We start from the raw sequence: 19,762 nt of genomic DNA, 5'->3' as shown, positions 1-19,762 counted from the left end.
GATACATACAGTGTTTCCACTTGTGGGGAAGAGCAAAACTAGAGGCCATCAATATAAGATAGTCACCAAGAAATCCAATAGGGAACTCAGAAGAAACTTCTTTACCCAGAGGGTGGTGAGAATGTGGAACTTGCTACCACAAGGAGTGGTTGAAGCGAATAGTATAGATGCATTTAAGGGGAGGCTGGACAAGCGTATGAGGGAGAAGGGAATAGAGGTTAGAGTTAGATGAGGAAAGACGGGGGGAGGCTCAAGTGGACCATAAACGCCGGCATGGACTGGTTGGGCCGAATGATGGCCTGTTTCTGTGCCGTATATCCTATGTAATCCTCTGTAACGAACTTACTAAAATACTGTAAAAGCAAAAAATAATTTCTCTTCACTTGTACTGTCCAAACTATCTTAATTTCTATTCCTATATGAATTGGATTGTCCGACTGATGATGTCATCAGAGGTATGCTAATTCATTGATTAGGCTACAGTTAAAATATTGTGCCCAGTTTTAGGCGCCTTGCTTTAGGAAGGATATTAAAGCCATGGAGCGGGTACAGAAGAGATTCACTAAGATGTTCCCAGAGCTTTAGTTATAAGGATAACTAGAAAAACAAGGACTCTCTATTAGAACAAAGAAGGCTAAAAGGAGATCATATTCAAAATTATTAGGAAAACAATTTTCACTGCTCAGTAACTAGAAGGCATGAATTTAACATCATCACCAAAAAAATGAAGGGAGAGGGAGATTTTTTTTTGGAAAAACAACAGAATAACATACTAGAAACTGTAATGGAAGGAGAATTCAAATAGCTTTTAAAAGGGAAGTGGATAAATATTTGTAAAAGGAGAAACTTAAAAGAGCATTGAGAAAGGACAATGGAATGGGACTAAGTGGATAGTTGTTCCAGAGAGCTGGCAGGGCTGCTTGGCCTCCTCCTGTGTTGTAAAACGGTATAGTTTAGGGAGGGAGTTCCAGTGTGCAAGACTAAAGGCTCCGCCACCAATGGCGGGACAAAGGGAGGGGTGGATGCACTTAAAGCTAGAATATAGTGAACCTTCTACAAACGTAGTTCACATTTAGTAAAGAATGCATTAACTACCTCCATTCATCATTATTGTGCATCACTTCAGACTTTTGAATTTAGCACTAGATTCCTAAATGTTGAACATAGTCTGAATAGATTGCTTATATCAGAATCTAAGATCTAACTATAAATTTATCAACAAAACCTAGTTTAAATTATGGATTTTGGACTTCTGAACATTTATTTTTAATAAACCCATTCACATTCAGAATTTAGACAGCATGCAGTTAGGTTGGAAATTTGTTTTAAGCAGCTCTGAGGATTGATGGACTGATTGTCGTTTTATATATATGTACATAAGAACATAAGAAATAGGAGCAGGAGTAGGCCCTTCGAGCCTGCTCCGCCATTCAAATAAGATGTATTTTAACATATTATTAACCATGATTGAAAAATACTGTTCTATAAATATATGCTTATGCAATTTTATCTTATTTAAAATAGTAAAAGAACTATCTAACTGGTAAAAGTCTAAATGAATAAGTGTGAAAGTGATCGCCAAATTGCTGTTTAATGTTGAAATTGCCTTCCACATGAAATGTTCCCGGAAGGTACACCATTTGTTTTTTATATTTTTGTGTGAATTTTTTTCCATTTTAAAACCTCAATTTCCTTGATAATATCCGAAAAGAGGGAAACTGAAAATCCCATGTTATATAACTGAGAACATTTATTTTGGTGGAATCCAGATGACCCTTACTGTAGCTAAAATACTATAAGAACATAAGAAATAAGAGCAGGAGTAGGCCATACAGCCCCTCGAGCCTGCTCCGCCATTCAATAAGATCAGGGCTGATCATCGACCTCAACTCCACTTTCCCACCTGCTCCCCATATCCCTTGACTCCCTTAGTGTTCAAAAATCTATCGAACTCGGTCCTGAATATACTCAATGACCGAGCATCCACAGCCCTCTGGGGTAGAGAATTCCAAAGATTCACAACCCCCTGAGTGAAGCAATTTCTCCTCATCTCAGTCCTAAATCGTCGACTCCTTATCCTGAGACTATGACCCCTAATGATAGACTCTCCAGCCAGGGGAAACAACCTCTCCGCATCTATCCTGTCAAGCCGTCGAAGATTTTATACAAGTGGATTTTATACTACCCGCTTCCTGTGTTGTGAGCTGATTATTGTTCACTGTGTACATTTCAGTGTTCTTGCTGTTTCTTGGTCTCGATGCTGCTTCCTCTTGTCAAAGAGCCAAGGGTGTGGCTCAGAGCAAGGTCTTATGCAGCAAAGTAAGGGGAGACCACTTGACTTGCACATAATCCAAACTTTTTTTAAATGGACAGAGTCCCTCGGTGGATTACTTTTCCTTTTATCTTCCTCATGGTTTCAGGGAAGTTCTTACTTGTATATAAAGCTTAAATTTTGGTCAAAGAATAAAGACATTACCCAAGGTGGTAATCTAACAAATGTACTTGAACTATTTATGTTCATTTCCACTGAAGTATGCTGCAACCAATCCAAAAATATAAACATAGTTTTCAAGACAGTTTCACCTTTCATTACCATTTTGTTCTTGCAAGTTCACATCAACGCTGTAGTGCTTGAAGAATACAGTTTTAACAAAGTGCCTGATTGAAATATGGTAGGATTTTTAATATAGAAGAGGAAATCTGTATTTTTAGACTTTCAGATCGATTGCTACATACAAACTTCAGCCTAGTAGTCATTGTGGAGAGAAAGGTAGTGAAAGACTGAGAGTAGTTGAATATCAACAATTATAAGTCCAAAAAAGACTGGCAAGTGAGGGAACATGGCAGTCACTCACCATGTGTTCTAAGGTAGCTAGTAAAGAGGAAACCAGAGGAAGCATTCAGCGGAACTCAAAATTCTATCCTCTCAGTTGTCATTTGTGTTCCTTCAGAATGCTATAGAAATTGTTGGTATAGAAATGCCGTTGCGTTTTGATCCTGAGCAACTTTGCAAATAAAACCACTTTGTGTTCCTTTAACTCTGAAAGATGACAGCATGCATTCGCACTGAAGCATACTTAAGTAGTATAGTTATATAGAGTTTACAGCACCGAAACAGGCCATTCGACCCAACTGGTCTATGCCAGCATTTATGCTCCATGTGAGCCTCCTCCCATGCCTCTTCATCTAATCCTATCAACATTGGGTTTTTTTTTTACTTTCTTCCTCATTTACTTATCTAGCTTCCCCTTAAATGCACCTATGCTATTCGCCTCAACGACTCCTTGTTTTAGCGAGTTCCATGTTCTAACCACTCTTTGGGTAAAGAAGTCTCTCCTCAATTCCCTATTGGATTTATTGGTGACTATCTTGTATTTATGGCCCCTAGTTTTGGACTCCCCCCACAAGTGTAAACATCTTCTCTACATCTACCCTATCAAACCCTTTCATAATCTTAAAGCCTCTAGGGGGAAAAATTGGGATGCTTTGCGCCTCCCATTAGCACCCCGAGGGGGCGCTAACAGGGATCAAAGCATCTAGCACCCGGGCATGGCGCCGCTAACGCCTCCCGCGAAATTCAGCGGGAGGTTAGCAGCGGCGGTAGCCACTAGTACCCTGCAGCGCTGACGTCATTGCCGTGTGCAGTGCCCCGCTCTTGCCCCGGCTGCAAACTTCGCTCGCACCCCCTGACCGGACACCATGCCCGACAGGGTCAGGGTGGTGTTTTTGCGGGCATGGCGGCTGCCAGCACCTGCCCCCTTTTCGCCGCCTCCTGTGGGGTGCCGGCCGCGATCATTCTTTTCCCGGCACCCCGCTCCCCGGTGGTCCAGCAGGGCCCCGGTGTGTGCTGCGCTAGGCCCCTCCCCTTTAATCACGGGAGGAAGGCCTGCAGTACCGCGGTGCTACGAGCTGACACGTGTGGCGCTGTTGCACGTAGCGCCTCGAAATTGAATGGTAGCGCCCCAAGACGGAGGGGGAGCGCTTCCAACTTCTGGCGCAGGGGTGCTAACTTTTTCGGGGTGCTAAATGTAGCGCCCGGCGAAGTTACTGCCCCAAAGGGGGCGCGACCCCATTTATCCCTCTAATGTCTCTATTAACGTGCCTGTGAGTGGATCAACCTTTCTCCATAATTTCACTGAAATTTGTTTCTGGATCTTAGCAAACGTCTAATTCTCTTTTACTTCTTTTGTTTCTTTTATTCTTTTGTCCGATCGCAGCCCTGCCTTCGATCTAGTTTCTTTTCTTTCCAGTTTTGAAGAAGGGTCCGACCCGAAACGTCAACTCAAATTTCTCTCCACGGATGTTGCCTGACCTGCTGAGTTTTTCCAGCATTTTCTGTTGTTATTTCTAATTCTCTTTGTAGTTTTTATGCAAAACTGTGACCAAATCAAAGTCCCCACTTCTCCCTTCTGGCCTTGGAAGTTGGTCCATGTTAATGGAACAATGTTAAATTGCCATATGTACATTTGATTGAAGCAATAAACTGGAGAAAAAGGGGCGATGAAACTGACAAAAGTTGCTATCAGTTGAATTATACCGCATGACTGCTTCATAATTTTCAGCTGGGAGTTACATGCCCTGTGAACCCCTTTCAGGCCCTGTACTCTCAGTGATAAATGACCTTTAAATAGACAATTATGTCTATTCAATAGGTTAATGTGACTCGGGTCTCTGCAGCTTTATCTTGCCCGGTGAACTGAAATTCTTTCTTTTCCTGAAATGTTATGAATCATTTTAAACACAGAGTTGTTCTACCCAACCCGAGGTAGCTGTTTGAACTCGGGGTACCAGAGATGACTCAGATTAAATATGTCGTCAGAAATTCTCTTGCTGAGAATTTTTTTGGTCCTTGTTTGGCCGGTTATCTATCATGTTGTAAGATGAAGCAGTGACTAATCATTCTGACCTTTTTCCTTAGTTACTGACTCCATGTCAGTCTTGTCAACCAAGATAAGATGGCTGTGGATATCTGAGCAGCTTTTGTAATCAATGAGTAGCCTTTGTCAGACCACCAACAACCATCACCACTACCGCCACCATGTATTTATATAGCACTTCTAATGGAATTAAACTTTGCCAAACATTTCACAGAAGTGACAACAGACACCAGTATTATGTGTAAAATGTGTAATGTACAGGAGTTTACATGGAAGAATGAACAAAGCATACAGTTTTGGGAGGGTATCAGAGAAGACACATTATTAGATTTAGTACTTAGTAGTGACTGCAGATGCATCTGATCTCTGTGAAGGAGCACCTATACAATAGTGATCATTGTATTGTTAGATTTTAGTTTCGGAGGTCACTTGATACTTTTCTGTTCTGTTACCAGCATAGAGACTGAAGACCTCAGTGAACAGGATTTGAAGAGTGTACAGTCCAGTGTTGCATCTCCAGTGACACACGAAGAAGCAAAAGTGAAGAAAATCTATCCGGAATTTTCCCTATCCCTCCTTCAGTCCAGCCAGCAGTGTGAGGTCTACCCTAACTTGCACAAAATCATTCAGGTATTACACTGAGAGTTAACAGCAACTTCTATAGCTTTAGAACATATGAATTTAAGGGCAACAGAACAGTCGTTAGAAGGGCAAGGGGGGGAGAGAGAAGGGCAAGGGGGGGGGTCCGGGGTTACCATTCTAGTGGATAGAGTGATCACAAGTATGTTTCGAAGGAGAAAGACAGGTGGACTGGGTGGATGAAAGATTGAAGAGATGACATAGGACATTGGTGAGGCATTATGCAAATGATGACATCCAGCAAATCTGTGGTAACTAATGTTTAGTGCTGGGCTACAATGTGATTGGAGTGACTAATTTATTAGATTTTAACCTAATTACTTCTGTTTATCTCTGACTTCTCAATTAATGGTCCTTCACACTGCAAATCTATTGTTGAAAAGTAGGTTTAAAACTAAAAGCAGTAATTGTGGTAAAATAAATCTATATTTTCATGTAAACCTCAGTTTTTACTTGTTTCTTGTTTTAAAACTTGTCTTTTCAGGACAAATTCCTTGAGATTGGACGGCAACATTTCAAGACAGTGCCTTCAAACCCTTATTACTTCTTTTACTGTCCCCCCTCAGCTAAGAAAGAGGCAAGTTTGCAATGACCTGAAACATGCACTGTAATTGGGAATTGAGTCAGAGATTTTAGAAAAGAAATGATGTTAGGCTACAAATTGCAATACTAATGAGAAATGCAGATTGTCTGCACTGTAAGTCACAAATCATATTATATGGTTACAAACTGTGACAATCCACAATGAGATATGCAAATCAGCTGTGTTGTTAAGCACATTGAGGGACAGATTGGCTCTGCTGTATGGTTATATAAGTCAACTGAAACCTGATTAGAAACGTTATATGCTTACAAATGGGATTAAACTTCACTGAGAGATGTGCTACTCCACTTTTTTTTCCTTTAATTTATTTTGGGGTACTTTTCATGGGCAATGGCAGCTACACAGCGCTTAACCCACATGGCCATGCTCCATGTGTGAGTCGAGACGATGACTGCTGGCAGGGTGCTTGTCCATTGGGAAGCATTGTAACTGCGCAAACCTGTCCTTCTCTGACAAATATATGTGGACTTTCTAGCACAAGTTACGGGATAGTGAAGAAGAATGGGAAACTAAACTGATCTCTGCCCCCCACCAACTCGGAACAGCCTGGAGACATTATACGTGAGCCTACTTTTCACTATTTCTCCTCGAATTGCAGACTGACTTTCCTATTAATGGAAAACAGATGCCACTGGAGGAGTCAGCGCAGAAATATACTGGATTAGGTTATTTCTGTTGGTAGATGTCAACAGTTTATTGCATTTTTCTAGGAGTGCTGTGTACCGTACAATGTTAAATTGTTGGTGGGAGAAGAGGAGAGGAGTACAATTTATTGGCATTGTTCCCCATTTATGACATTTTCAGGAATGCTTAAATCTTGACATAATCTGCTCTGCAACTACTTTGGAGAACTTGTATCGCACTGTTCACGTAGTAAAACGCCCAAAGAGAAATGGCACCAAGCAATAATAGGAGTTGGAAGAGACCAAAAGATAATTTTGAGAAGGCTTTTAAAAGTAGGGACAAAAATAGCAAGGTTGGAGGGGTTTAGAGAGGGACTTCAAAAGATTATGGGCTGAGACGACTTAAACAAAGATACAGATTCACCTGGTGTATATAATCTCCAACCTTTTCTGCCTTTTTCCAGATATTCAGTATTTCTTTTTAACTCTCCTGCAGCAACTTTCTCTTCAATATTTCTGAGGCTTGCCAATTTTATTAATTTAAAAAAAGGCGATGCTCAGTTATGAGGGTGAGGTATTATTGCACATAACAGGCTACGCTTTCTGGCTTCATCCCACTGGTTTTCCAGCAGATATTGGCTGTGACCTGGGGACACGATTCGATATTTTCCCAACTCCGCCCTTTCCTTTTCAGCAGGATGGATCTGGTCGCAAAAATGTGGGTGGGTGCTTGGAGATGACATGCTAATTAGGGAAACACACTCCAGATTGAACGCGAGCCACGGGCTGCTCGTTAGGCAGCAGTGTGCTTTAATCGGAAGAGGGGGCTTCAGAAGAACGATCGTGACGGGCCTGAGCAAGCGCGCTTCAGTGCGGCCGTGCACATGCCCCATCAGCAGCACCAATTTGTTTTTAAAGTACCATCCTCTTCAGGCAGCTCTGCACTGCAAGGGGTCCCTGGAGGGCAATTTCCAGCTCCAGTTTGGTTCAATGGCTCAGCGGAGGCCAAGGAGCTCGCCCCCAGGATGCAAGTGCCTCCAGGGCTGGAAAGTAAGCTGAGGGGTGGGGGGGGCATTTCTGTGGCAGGTAGAAGTCATGTTCCTCTGGATGTAGCCCCAATCGGAAGGCCCAGGCCAGTGCTTTCTTTTCAAAGCCATATGTTGTTTTTTTGTTTTTTTTAAAGTGGGCACCTAATAATGTCTGCCTCCATGAATGAGAAGAACTGTAACTGCTCTAATTGAGATTTTCTCAAATGCACTTTGTTCTGAAATTTATAGGAAGAAACTTATCAAAATGAAAGGGAACGGAAACCGAGTGAAGACAATGATCTGTCTGAGTTGGAGATTGCAGGGGAGGAGGGTAAGGTGTTTGGGAATTTTGCAGTATGGTGTGGTTTTAATTGCAGGTTTAATTACAAGCAGAAGCATTGCATTTCACAAATTAGAGCATGCACAACTCCTTTATTTGAAAAGACAGTGGTCATCAGTAATAGATTGCACGCTGGCATACATAGGTTATAGACAAACAGAAACAAAATCAAGTGTTACAGCTTCAAAACCCAGATGTCCACACTTACAATATACACCTTTTTGTTGCAGAAGACCAAGCATGTTAAACTCAAAAGCACCAACGACTGTGAGGTCACATGGCACGGTGTACAAAATGCACTGATGTAATTGTTAGTATGGTTCTGAATCAGTAGTTTATGGGTTAGCTTAGGGAATGGAGTTTATTCCAAATATTGTGCCTATTGTCGGCATCCACCACTTCCAGGAAAGATGAAATGTGGGTTAGATGCAAAGTCAAACTCCCTCCAAACTGCACCAATAACTGGACTTAATTTCAAACTCCAAACACTTCCTGCTATGACATTTCCCTTTTGCATAGCAGCCATCCTTGCGGATTTGTCAGAGTGAGACTTCCAACTTGGGCAGATTTGAGAGATGGACTCACTGGGAGTTGGTTTGAGATTGCTCACAATTCATCTTGGGGCTCGCAAAATCATCCAAGAGAATGTTGATGTTCAGTACAATAGTCTACCCGTGATTCACACCTAACTCTCGAGATGAAATGAAAGTGTTCTACTAACACACTGCACCACCCATTCTCCAAAAGTGTTATTTAACAGGTATGGTTCCTGAGTATGGTTATCAAAATTTCAGCCTTGCATCTAGCAACAGCCTTTCAGTTGGGAGCTGTTGGCCAGTATTTAAAATGTTAAGCTTGAGGCCTTTACAGGATAAATTATCTTCATTATATTCCATTGTTGTGACTTCACTTTCTGAAATCCAATAGGCAATACATCTGGATACTGTGTAGTGACAGAGAGCGATCCGGATCTGGAGGTGGAATATCGGGAAAGATCTGACAAGGAGTTACAGGATGCAGACTCACTCTCCGATACCAACACTGTGAACAGGGATGATGATTCGTTCAGTGTTCTTGGGGGAGATTCTTTAAATGAGCAAGACTTTTCTGATCAGGAAATGCCACCATTATTTGTTCATCTCACTTGCTCTCTTGGTGGGAAAAAGTGTCACGGGCCATTCTCGGTAGAATCCATACCAGTGGAGTCACTGCCCACTTGCCTTGGTAAGTGAAGAGCTTAGCTTTTAAAGGGAAGCTTAGATAATAATGTATTGTTGTAGCTTATTTTTCAATGACTCCCCTTCCCTGCAGCACTTGCCATTCCTGGTTGAAAGGATGGGCTGCAATCCTGTTATCAGGCTTTACTGCAACCCTGCTGTCAGGCTTTTATGTGCAATCTATGGGCTGGATTTTATCAATGGAGACGCGTTGGGGGCGGGACTGCTGCTTGTCGGGTTTCAGTCCCGCCTCCATCAACTTCTGGCCAACCCACGCTATTTTCCCTTGATTGACCTTGTTAAGCCCGCCCTGCGGGCTTAGCCTGCCAATTAAGGGAAAGCCGGTGACAGGACGTCAGCGTATGACGTTTCATCTGTCAAAAAATTTTGACAGATGAATTGTCATCATTTGACAGCTTTGAGAAGCTGTGATACACTGACAATCTCTGTTCTAAGGTGAGCCCGTTGCACAAAGACTCACCAAACCTCTCTCCTCAGCAGAAATCAGATGGCTGCTGCATCGGAGAATGCAGCAGCCATTCTGTCATCTCTGCCATTGAGATGAGGCACTTCCAGATCCCCAAGGGTTGAAGCCTGCAGAAAGAAACAAAGCTAAGGAAACTTTTTCTAACACTTTGCACTCACCTCTCATACCTACCGGTCCACGCTTGCACCCATCACTCACCTCCACAGTGCACTTTTCGACCCCTCTCACCCCTGCAGACCCACTGCTCGCCTCGCTGACCCTGGCGAGGTTCGCAGCCGTCTGGAAGCCCGCACTTGTGTGGGTAAAATGGGGATAAGCCTCTTAACTGTTAACAGGCAGTTAAGTGGCTGTAATCCCCTTCCCGCCTTGAGGAGACGGGTCCCTGCGCGAGTCGGGGACCCAGCTCCCAGGAAGATTGCACGGAGGCGGGTTGGGAGCGGGGTTGGTACCCGCTCCCAGTTTCTGCCATTTTCCCAGCAGACCCGCCTCCCCAGGGCTGGCAAAATTCCCCCCTATGAGTCAGAGGCTATTGCCTTTTCCCCTTCCTCCGCTCTTGTGCCTGCCTGGCAGCTCCCCATGCTCACATGGCATTAATGAGGGGAGTTTTGGATGCAAACCTGGGTCATGTCACTCAGCATAGTACAGTAATTGTGGCTCCACTTGTTACACAGTCATACCGTCTTAGGTAGTGGTGTGAATAGTGGTAATCATTTGAATTGTCACTCAGTCCATATTATTGACCACTTAAGTGAGTCATCAGTGGCCATCATGTGTACTTTATCAGTTTGAAGAAGTACAGGAACTCCTACATTGCCCCAGCTCTACACTTCAGTGTCTGACTGAGTCTAGCTAGAGCAATACTTTGGGGCTGGTAAAATATCTGTCCCATGACAGAGAACCAGCTGCTTGGATCTGGAACATTGTAAAACTTTTGTTCCACCTGGAGCATCAGCTTCTTCAGTTTCTTATGCCAGTCCATTGGCTCTTACACAGGAAATTCTTTCTAATTGTTTCACTATCTTCATTTAGGTGAAATTATCAGCTGCCTGGAGAACTTTCCAGTCAAATCGATTGATCTGAATGATCTGGTTGTCACCCTGGACATTTTTGTGCTGACTCTTCCTTTAGAAATTGAGATTATGGCCACTTGTGTAAACCACCACAGGTAGGTCAAGAGTCAAATATCTGTTTTGCAAGTCTCAGCTGTAGAGTGCACAGTGATGCGAGTGAGTGAGTTTTACATGCCTCTGAGTGAGCAGACAGGACCTTGGTTTAACATATCATCTGGTGTGTTCGTCTATAATTATGTGCTCAAGTCTCTGGAGACCTTCTGACTCCGAGTGGAGAGTGCTACCACTGAGCCAAGGCAGACACTTTGGTAATGTTTAAGACGTGAATTTGGGAGTAAAGCATGGGCCACTCCTCAGGTAAACAATCCAACAAAAATCTACTTTTAATTAAGTTACAGCACAGAAATAGGCATTTAGCCCCTCAAGATTTCACTGGTGTATTTCTCCACATGAGCCACCTATTCTAATTCCAGTCTGCCGCTTGCTCCCTATACCCTTTAATACGCCTCTTGTTCAAGCAGCAAACTCCCTTTCAAAAAAATGTATGAACTGTGCTGCGCAAGTTTGTGGAAAAGAATTTCACAATCTAATCGCCCTCTGTATAAAGGCATTTTATTTAACCTCCCTTTAATTCTTTTTGTGATTGTAAATTTTATCCTTTTGTTAATGTCTCACCAACCAGTGAAAACAATTTATCAAAAAAACGTGTCTAGTGTCATGAGCTGCATCCACTGTGAGGCCACACTGATCAGACTGCTGGCTTAACAATGTTGTCATTTGTATAGATTGTGTATGTGGGTGCGCAGAAATAAGTGGAAATCCATTTGCCCGACCAAGCTGTGGTTGAGTTGTGGAGTTGTCTGAGACATGAGCAGATGTGTGCATGTGATGCTCAATTTCAGGCTACACTGACTTCCTCATACTTTTCCCAAGGACAGCTGTGCGATTGCAGATTAATTTGTGTATGCTTTTTGTGTATGTAATTCTTTGCAAACATTTTCACCATCCCTAGGAACACATCTGAAAGCAGCAGCTCTATGAACCGATCACCAGGACAACCATCATCATATCGATCTGATGATGAGATAATGGATCGACTTGTCTCTACCACAGATGAGAGGTACAGTCTGCTGAGAACTGATTTTAAAATAATTCATTCTGAGGTCGTTGCTCAGTAAATTATCTATTTCAATTTGGAATTATCAGTATAAGCCGCAAACAATTTCCAAAATGAAAACTTTAAAATATCAGTAGTATACTCGAGAATAAATTATTAAGCCCGCTGTACAAAGCTGTGTGCTGTTGTTTGTGAAAGTCCCTTGCCAATATAATATCCTAATCAAAAGTGCGATTTTTTTTATTTTTTTATTTTTTTTCCAGCAATCTGTAACTGATTTATTTGACACATGTTTGCAGCATCAGAAATCCTGCTCTTAAGGCATTGCCTAGCTTAGAATTCCAGGTGCTCTAGCAGACCTACAAACAAGGCTCTTCGAAATACCCATCCCAAGGAAGCAATTCTTTCAGTTAATAGTGGAGACAGCGCTAGAGAGCTACAAGGAATGCCAGTAGAGCCTGAAAGATGTGGTTCCTAAGGTCATTCATTTATCCTCCCTTCCCAGACTTTACCCCGAAACCTCAGAGCTTTGAGTTTAATTAATAGCCTTTTGTGTGGAACTTTATCAAAAGCCTTTTTGGAAGTCAAGATACAACACATCATCAGGCTTACCACAGTCCACTTAGGCTATTAATTCCTAAAAGAAGTTGAGGAGTTTGGCCAGGCAGGATTTTCCCAATCTGAATCCATGCTGACTGCTGTTCACTAGATTATTGTTGTACCGATGATCCTCAGATTTACTCCTGATTATCCTATTACTTTATTGGAATGGAAGTAAGGCTAATGGATCTGTAGTTGCCTGTGTCTGTTTTGTCAGCCTTTTTGAATATATGTAAGAAGTCACACAACACCAGGTTATAGTCCAACAGTTTTATTTGAAATCACAAGCTTTCGGAGCACTGCTCCTTCGTCAGGTGAAGTGGAGAGATGCATATAGACACAGATTATATAGTCAGAGAATAATGCCAGATGATTGTCCACCCCAGTCCAACACCGGCATCTCCACACCATTTTTGAATATAGGTACCACATTAGCCTGTTTCTAATCTTCTGGAGCTCCCCAGTGTCCACTGACTCCCTCGTAATGATAGTCAGTGCCTCACAAATCTTCTCCCTTGTCTTTCTCAGTAATCTGGGATAAATACCAGTTATCCTTGGTGATTTATTGTTTTGAGCCTGGCTAGGACTTCCATCATATTTACAGTGAAGTAATGGGTTATACTTTAGTTATCTTTGTTTAGAGAGGGCATGTTGCTTATTTCTTCCACTTGGAGGAAGTGGTCATTCAGAATATTTACTATTTTGTGCTCATCCTCAGTTTCAAGTCTATTTACATCTTCTATTGTTCACATCCCTTCATTGACTGCCCTCTTGCTGCTGTGGTACCGAAGGAATTGTTTTACTATTATGCTTATCCTCAGTTGTTATGTCTTTTTCCAGGTCTTGCTTTACTGCACTGATCATTTAATATGTTTCTGCATTTCTTGTATTTATTCCAGTGAACCCTTTCTCCTTTCTCCCTGGAGGATTTATCCAGGGCATTTTCCTCTTTATCTCACTGGTAATTTGTTTATTTAGGGCCATGTTTGTTTAGTTGGTGCTTATTGGTTTTAGGAATGTACTTATCCTGCAATTTCCCTCAATTTATTTAGCTTGGTTGTTCTCTCATTTCATTGAAATAATGCATACTCTTTTAAAGTTACATACCTGGCTCCTGGTCTTGGCTATTTCTGACACGCAGATCATGTTAAACTTCTTCATTCTGTGGTTGCTGCCCTCCCCCTCCCCGGGTATTATGACTTCCATTTCAGGTGCCTTTTCAAGTCATTAACAAATACCAGATCAAGATAGGCATTGCCTCTCTCATGGCTTCCTTGATACAGGGTCAAGAGGCAGTTGTGTACTATCTAACAACTCGGACTCTTGGGGCTTGCTATTAACCCCCTCCCCATGACAGGCGGGACGGGCCGGGGGGGGCGGAAGATATAAAAAATTATAAATCGCAAAATGCAATCCCAACACGCTGTATACGCACCTGCCTCCATTCATACACTGGCGGGTTGCGAGTCCTGTCTTTGAGAGGCAAGACACTTCATTATAATATTTAAATCAGGCTCCCACGGTCTAGTTGGGAGTTTGATTTAAATTTAACGGTTGCTGGCTGGCTCAGGAAACCCGGCAGCTAAATAGAGATGGGAGCAGCTGGCACAAGCACTCCTTGTGAGCCAGGAGGTGCAGGAGTGCTCCCCACAGACCCTCGAGCAAACCTTCTGCTGATCACGGCTTCTCCCTGCTGCAACCTCGATCCCGAGCTGCCTGCCCCACGATCTGCCAACCCCCACCCCCCGAGACCCGATCTTCCCCATCCAATTGCTGGGCTCTGACCGCCCCCACCACCACCACCGAGCCCTGCTCTTTCCCGATTGGAAGAATTCCAATCAAGTCTCGTCCTCCCATTTATATTCCCAATTAATGCCAACTGTTAGAGTGATCCATCATGAATTTGGCAGTGTTGAATCTGTCAAATTCCAAAGCTGGCAAACCACCTGAACAGAAGGGATCTTTCAAGCCAGCATTTGTCAGGAGGAAATGCGGCCTTCTGCCACTGGCTTTCCCGCCCGGCAGCCGGCCAGCCTGTCAATCTGGCCGGCTGCCTGGCCGGAAATGGAAGCAAAAAAGTATAATGAGGTCTTGCCGTTAAATTTCCAGGTTTCCCCCACGCACCGCGCTCCCCTGTACCTCCCTACCTCCCCGTAAATATCGGGACCATTGTTTTGTCCCAGTTTATAATTAAGCTGATTGAAGTCTCCTATTAAAATAACTTTCCTGTTCTCCATACCCTTTCTATCTCTTCATCATGCAAATTGTCCTCCTTATTCTGACAGTAAGTCTATAGCAGGCTCTTGTGTCAGCTTAGATTTTTTTTAGCATTAGGGAAGCTTAACTAGAGCAGTATATTTTGTAGCTTTCTACCTCCCACAGCGTCAACTTCTTTTACCTCCGAGGCATCCCTGACACATAGGGCGACATCACCTCCTTTTTTATACACTCTGGCCTAGAAATTGGGTTTTGGCGCAGCGACGGCTTTAGCGCCGGAAGTTAGTGCCGGAGCTAAGTCGCGCTGGGCAGGCCAAAAATTCACTACTTCTGCGCCCAAACGGCTGCCGGCGCTGCTGAAAGCTGTTAGCGCCTGAAAACTGGCGCTATGCGCTGAATTTCGGCGCTATTCCGGCGCTGCGGCGCCCGCTGCGGTGCGGCAGGTTCGGGAAGTGCAGGCCTCCTCCTTCCCTTAAGGAGGAGCTGCCTGCACCCGGCCGCGGCCCGCGATAATCTTTTTAAAAATGAGCCCGGCACCTCGGACAAGTGCCGGGCTTGCTTCTGTTCCGGGGGGGGGGGGGGGGGGAAGTCCGGGGAGGGAGCTGCGGCCAGGCGGGCGGCGGGAAAGCGGCCGGCCGCCGCGGGGCCTTTAATGCGCCGGCGCAACGTTCTGTAAGGCACCTCTGCCAGAACGTTGCTTGCGGCTGCCACGGGCGAGGCGGCCGCAACTCAATTTCCGAGTTCGGGCGGGTTACCATGGCAACCGGGACGCTGCGCACACCGATGACGTCATCGGTGCCGGCGCAGCGCTACCGGCCTAACGCCGATTTAGGGCCCCTGTCAATTTCAAAACTGGCCATAACTTCGCCGCTAGGCCCTCTAGCGCCTCAAAAGCGGCGCTAAGGCCAGTGAATTTCTAGGCCTCTGTCTTTTCTAAACACTCTTAAATCCTGAATATTTATTTTCACCTTTAGTTGTATTTCTGAAACTCGCACCACATTGTAGTTCCCTACTGGCACATTTGCTTTCAGATCTGACAACTTATTTCTGCTTTTCTGTTGCTGCCTTGATTTTCCTTGCAAGTATTTTTGAAACAGTGATTTATTTGTGCTTCTTGCAATTTAGTATACAGGAAACTCTTTTAAACGGCACCTAAATATGAGGAATTCTCTATTAACCGGCAAAATTCATACTCCGAAAACAACACCTCAATTAACTGGAAATGTTGCCGAGTCAGAGTCTCCCGCGGTGGCCAAGTTAGTCAGTGGGGGTAGTTCTCCAAACTGCCACTACTTGGCTTCTTGGCGCCAATTACTGTATACTGCACATTTCTTGATTTTTTTATTTTTGTTTGTTAAAAATAGCCTCGGTAGATAACCCTCTCCGTCATCCGGAATTTTTAATCAACCGGCACCATCCCGGTGCCGGATACCAAAGAGTTTCCTGTACTGTATTCTCTGCTCATGATGCGGTCTCCTCTACATTGCGGAGACCAAATGCAGATTGGGTGACCGCTTTGCGGAACACCTCCGTCCAGTCAGTAAGGGTGACCCCGAGTTTCCGGTCGCCTGTCACTTTAATTCTCTGCTCCACTCCCACTCTGACCTCTCTGTCCTCGACCTCTTATACTGTTCCACTGAAGCTCAACGTAAGCTTGAGGAACAGCACCTCATCTTTCGATTAGGCACTTTACAGCCTTCTGGACTCGACATCGAGTTCAACAATTTCAGACCATAACCTCGGCCCCTATTTTTTCACATGGTAGCTGTTGATGATTCTGTCATTCCCATTTACACCTCTTCTAGTCCCATCCTTTGTTTCTTTACTTGTCCCATGACTACCCTTTTTTGTCTTACACCATCATACCGTTTGTCATTTAATCACTCCTGCCTTCCACCCTATCACAGACTTTCCCTTTTGTTCTTTCCTCCCCTCCTCCCTTTCCCTGCCCCTGCACGTGCTTAAAATCTGTTACATCTCTAACTTTTTCCAGTTCTGATGAAAGGTCATCGACCTGAAACGTTAACTCTGTTTCTCTCTCCACAGATATTTTCTGACTGGTTGGGTATTTCCAGCATTTTCTGTTTTTATTTCAGATTTCCAGCATCCGCAGTATTTTGCTTTTGTAATTTTTGTCCTTACTTGGTTTAAATGTAGCCTGTCTTTCTTGTACCAGTCTTTTATTATGACGGTCGTATTGTTGTACTTACGCCATACTGCCAGCTACTCGTTTACCTCGGTGGCATAGTGGTTAGCACTGTTGCCTCACAGCGCCAGGGACCCGGGTTCGAATCCGGCCTCGGGTGATTGTCTGTGTGGAGTTTGCACATTCTCCCCGTGTTTGCGTGGGTTTCCTCCGGGTGCTCTGGTTTCCTCCCACAGTCCAAAGATGTGCGGGTTAGGTTGATTGGCCATGATAAATTGACCATTAGTGTTAGGGGGATTAAAATATGTGGGGTTACGGCGATAGGGTGGGATATGTGTTGGTGTAGGGGTTACGGGGATCGGGTGGGATATGTGTCGGTGCAGGCTTGATGGGCCGAAATGGCCTCTATCTGCACTGTGGGGTTTCTGTGATTCTCCTCTTGATCACGTCATTTGTGGGACCTTGCTGTGTAGAAATTATACTGCTGTGTTTGCCTACACTTCAAAAGTACTTCATTGGCTGTGCTTTGGGACATCCTATGGTCGTGAAGGGCACTATATAAATGCAAGTTTGTTCTTTCACTCACTCACTGAACTGAAGGGAAAAATTTTGTAGGCTGCCCCAGGGAGTAATCTCTGCATATTTAAGCATTCTTTATTACTACTTTGCTTATGGAACGGGCACTCTTTTGGTGCATAGGTCCTTATGGGTATTCCTTCAGTGCAAATCACAAATAGCTTACCATCATTCTTTGACACTGTTAGGGCATTTTTTCTAAACAGTGAGGAGTTGTTTCTGTCAAAAAAAAAAAAGATGGAGGACTGATATGAAGCCTTGGCTCTTTACAACCAGTTAATTGGAGATGATCACGTAGTTCTTGTGAGACAACAGTTTAAAAAAAGAAAAGTCCCGTTTGTATCCACCCCATTTGCAATTGGTCAGTGAACCTATCCCAATGCATGCGGATGATGAATTTATATCAAAAACTTAGGGCAATAGCCAAGGTAGGTAAGCTAACTCTTGTCTTTGGTACATTGCCCTGGAACTTCATCCTTGTACACAGAAGGGAAATCTAAAATAAGCTGTATCAGTCCATATTGACTTGAGCCAGATCACATATTTAAAAGGAGTATGTGACTTATACAAGGAACGTAGGGGTAGAGCTTCCTGTTTGTGCATCTAAGGTTATGGAATCTCCTGGGCACTGCGATTCCAGGAGAATTGGGTAGGGAAGAGCACATGCCCATGAGGGTGCTCAACTAATTTTCCTACTCTTTAAATGAATGCATGAAAAATCAGGCAGTCTTCCTGACAGGCTTGCACTCCTTCCCAACCGATTTTCCTATATTCATTGCGATAAGACGGACCAATTGCCCAAGTGCAGGAGCAGGTAATCTTCCTCTGAGTGTTTGCAGGATATGTTTTTAACTGGTCTCTCTCTAAGTAGAATGGACAGTATTTATATTTGTCTTATTTCCAAGTCTGAGAGAAGTGTCTCCTTGTCCTTGAGCTTTGTGTCAGCCATGGCTCAGTGGGTAGCACCCTCGCCTCTGAGTCAGAAGGTTGTGGGTTCAAGCCCCACTCCAGGGACTCGAGCACACAAATCTAGGCTGACACTCCAGTGCAGTACTGAGGGCGTGCTGCACTGTCGAAGGTGCCGTCTTTCGGATGAGATGCTAAACCGAGGCCCCGTCTGCTCCCTCAGGTCGATGTAAAAGATCCCATGGCACTATTTTGAAGAAGAGCAGGGGAGTTATCCCCGGTGTCCTGGCCAATATTTATCCCTCAATCAACGTAACAAAAACAGATTATCTGGTCATTATCACATTGCTGTTTGTGGGAGCTTGCTGTGCGCAAATTGGCTGCCGCGTTTCCCACATTACAACAGTGACTACACGCCAAAAAGTACTTCATTGGCTGTAAAGCGCTTTGAGATGTCCGGTGGTCGTGAAAGGCGCTATATAAATGCAAGTCTTTCTTTTCTTTTACTATATTTCAGGATTGCAGAGGCTTTGTGTGATCCACTGTCCAAGCTGCCCACATTGCACAAACAAGCTGTCCTTGCAACAATGGATGAGGTACTGTCAAGAAATAGTAATCATCGTGCTGTAAGCAGCCTATTGAGTGTGTTAGCAAGGTACACTGGTTCCATTAATTCCTTGTACCAGCACTGTGTAGAAATCATAGTTGTAAGAATTTGGGGCTTCACCCAGTATTGTAATACTTTCCAATGCAATCAGCAAAAGCTGTATAAAATGTTCTCTATCCAACTGCTTTTTACTGTGTGGTACTTAATGAAAGGCAGGATTTCCTAGGTATTTCCCACCTTGCCTACTGTAGCTAATATGGATGAAAAATGAAGGTTCCTGTAGAGGATCAAGATGAGATCACAGTTTCTGCTTATGTTTTCAGGTACCATCTTGATACTTAAGGAAGTGGCCCTAGAAATAGTAGATGCATTGCTGGTCGTCTTCCAAAATTCTAGAGACTCTGGAACAGTTCCCATGGATTGGAGGGTAGCTAATGTTACCCCACTATTTAAAAAAGGTGGTAGATTGAAAACAGGGAATATAGACTGGTAAGCCTGACATCGGTAGTGGGGAAAATGCTGGAGTCCATTATAAAAGATGTAATAGCAGAGCACTTGGGAAACAGTGACAGGATCGGACAAAGTCAACATGGATTTACAAAAGGTAAATTGTGCTTGACTAATCTACTGGAATTTTTTGAGGATGTAACTGGTAGAATAGATAAGGGAGAACCAGTGGATGTGGTGTATTTGGACTTTCAGAAGGCT

At 43.8% G+C, this 19,762-nt stretch overlaps 1 protein-coding gene across 1 annotated transcript in view; it reads left to right on the top strand.

Annotated features, from left to right (window-relative positions):
* The window catches only part of szt2 (SZT2 subunit of KICSTOR complex), a 293,641-nt gene that overhangs the window by 128,128 nt on the left and 145,751 nt on the right, over window positions 1-19,762 (top strand). The window contains exons 29-35 of the mRNA XM_085978227.1: window positions 5,333-5,507; window positions 6,001-6,093; window positions 8,021-8,102; window positions 9,039-9,335; window positions 10,845-10,980; window positions 11,898-12,005; window positions 18,965-19,043. Of these exons, the coding sequence (XP_085834353.1) occupies window positions 5,333-5,507; window positions 6,001-6,093; window positions 8,021-8,102; window positions 9,039-9,335; window positions 10,845-10,980; window positions 11,898-12,005; window positions 18,965-19,043 (970 nt within the window). The remainder of the gene's footprint in view (window positions 1-5,332; window positions 5,508-6,000; window positions 6,094-8,020; window positions 8,103-9,038; window positions 9,336-10,844; window positions 10,981-11,897; window positions 12,006-18,964; window positions 19,044-19,762) is intronic.

Source organism: Somniosus microcephalus, chromosome 3 (genome assembly GCF_052327205.1).
Source record: "Somniosus microcephalus isolate GS21.2 chromosome 3, FLI_Smic_1.0, whole genome shotgun sequence".
NCBI classification, from domain to species: Eukaryota; Metazoa; Chordata; class Chondrichthyes; order Squaliformes; family Somniosidae; genus Somniosus; species Somniosus microcephalus.
Note: the sequence above shows the minus strand (reverse complement) of the source record. Positions and strands in the feature narration are given on the sequence as shown.